At 36.9% G+C, this 2,299-nt stretch overlaps 1 protein-coding gene across 1 annotated transcript; it reads right to left on the bottom strand.

The window, feature by feature from the left end:
• Positions 1 to 682: 682 nt before the first annotated feature.
• LOC127224665 (olfactory receptor 13F1) lies at positions 683 to 1,672 on the bottom strand. Its single transcript, XM_051187762.1, has one exon. The coding sequence runs from the start codon at positions 1,670 to 1,672 to the stop codon at positions 683 to 685; it is 990 nt and encodes a 329-aa protein (XP_051043719.1).
• Positions 1,673 to 2,299: the final 627 nt, after the last annotated feature.

The following is a 2,299-nucleotide window of genomic DNA, read 5'->3' as shown; positions in this document are numbered from 1 at the left end:
TTCACACTTTGATGCTTTGGATATATATATATATCTGTATATATAGCTTGAATTATGTACATACTAACTAAAAATTATCTTTCTTTTTAAATGCAAAGGTATTGCAAATCACTGAGGAAATATTACTTCAAAATTTACTCAAATAACAATTCCATATCCTTGTTATATTACTTATTTTCATGGTTATATCATAGCAGGACAGTGAGATCATTTAGTATGTCAAATAGAAGAGAGCAGGTGATTTCATGATTTTAAGTTCTTACTAATTATGCAATAAATTCTAACTACCTTTCTGAAAACGTAGTTCTGAATACACAATTTATTGATATGAAACATTTTACCAGGCACATTAGGATATGGGATAGTGATTCTCAACCTGTGGGTCACAATCCCTTAGGAGTTGAAGAACTCTTTCACAGGGGTCGCCTAAGATTATTGGAAAACACAGATATTTACATTATGTCTCATAACAGTAGAAAAATTACAATTATGAGAAGTAGCAAGGAAAACAATTTTATGGTTGGGGTCACTACAACATGAGGAACTTCATTAAAGGGTTGAAGCATGAGAAAGGTTGAGAGGCACTGGTGTAAGACATAATAGTGGGCTCCTAATGAAAATTAGTGTTTTCCAGAGCTTTGGATTTCATTATTATGCAGATTTTTTCAATAAAGTTGAGGATTTACCTGGATGAGTGTGTGCCTTTTCCAATATTATTTAGGGACAAAAGTAAGCTAGTACTAAAGGGATTTTTCATCAGCAACTTTTTCACAGCCATTTTTACTTCTTTGTTCCGTAAACTATAGATAATAGGATTCAGCATTGGTGTTAATCCAGCATATATCAAAGCCATAAATTTATCTATTTCCTGTGAATTTACAGCTGAGGGCTTCAGGTACATGGAGAGAGCTGTCCCATAGAACAAAACCACCACAGTCAAGTGAGCTGCACATGTTGAAAAGGCTTTGCTTCGGCCATCCACTGAGCTGATCCTCAAGATGTTGGAGAGGATGAATGCATAGGAGACACAAATGAGCAGCATTGGCAATGGGAGAAGAAGGATGCTGATCACCAACATGATTAACTGTACCACAGAAGTGTCTACACAAGCCATTTTCAAGACAGCCAGAATTTCACAGGTGAAATGATTGATGATACTATTGCCACATAGAGACAGATGAAGCACAGGTACAGTTTCCACCAAGGCAGTGAGGCAGCCTGTCAGCCAGGAGCTGCCTGCAATCTGCACACAGACTCTCCTGTTCATAATGATGGAATATCTTAGGGGATTGCAGATTGCCACATACCTGTCATAGGCCATCATGGAGAGGAGCACACATTCAGTGGAGCCCATGGCAAGAGAGACATACATCTGAGAAGCACATCCTGAGAATGAGATGGTGTTTTCCCCTGACACAAAGTTTGCCAGCATAGGAGTGAGAGCAGAAGAGGTATACCAGATGTCCAGAAAGGAGAGGTTGCTGAGGAAAAAGTACATGGGAGTGTGTAGGTGAGAATCTAGGATGGTGATGGAGATCAGAATAGTATTGCCCAACAAGGTGATCAGGTACATCAGGAGACATAGCATAAATATGATGACTTCGACTTTGGGGTAATGGGAAAATCCTAGGAAGAAAAACATTGTGACAGAGGTCCAATTTGCCTGGACCATTTTATGATAGAATGTTTATGTAAATATGTACTAATGGACTGCATTACCCCAACATACATATATATATATATATATATATATATATATATATATATATATAATGAGAGGAGAGAGAGAGGGAGAGAGAGAGGGAGAGAGAGAGGGAGAGAGTGCAAATTGTCCTGTTTCACATTTTCTCAGTGTTCCTTTATATAAACTTGTGCCTTGTATATAGGTGGTTCTCTAAATGAGAATATTACTGTAGCAGTACATGTTTAAACAATCTGTTATTAGTATAACTTTCCCATGAAGTCAACAGATAAATGGTGAACTTGCTGATATGGCAGCAAGGCCTTTTCTCCTGTCAAGGTGGGAAGAAAGAGGAATTCATTAGGTAAATATTACAAGAGAAGAACAAAGTAAATAATGTTTTACTCCCCTATCCCAAAACTACATTTGTAGCTGGTTTATAAATACATATTTACCTTTAGGTTACTGAGATGATTTTTCTCTCTTAACTTGGAAATAGTCTTATTATAGAAAAACCTTAGTTCCCAAGTTCATGGTTTCTTCTGTTACTCCAAGAGATATGCTCACAATGATTTGGGGAGCCAATAACTAAAATAATGTACATATTTATGCAGATGT

Source organism: Phodopus roborovskii, unplaced genomic scaffold, assembly GCF_943737965.1.
Source record: "Phodopus roborovskii unplaced genomic scaffold, PHOROB, whole genome shotgun sequence".
NCBI classification, from domain to species: Eukaryota; Metazoa; Chordata; class Mammalia; order Rodentia; family Cricetidae; genus Phodopus; species Phodopus roborovskii.
This window is presented reverse-complemented; position numbering and strand designations above follow the sequence as displayed.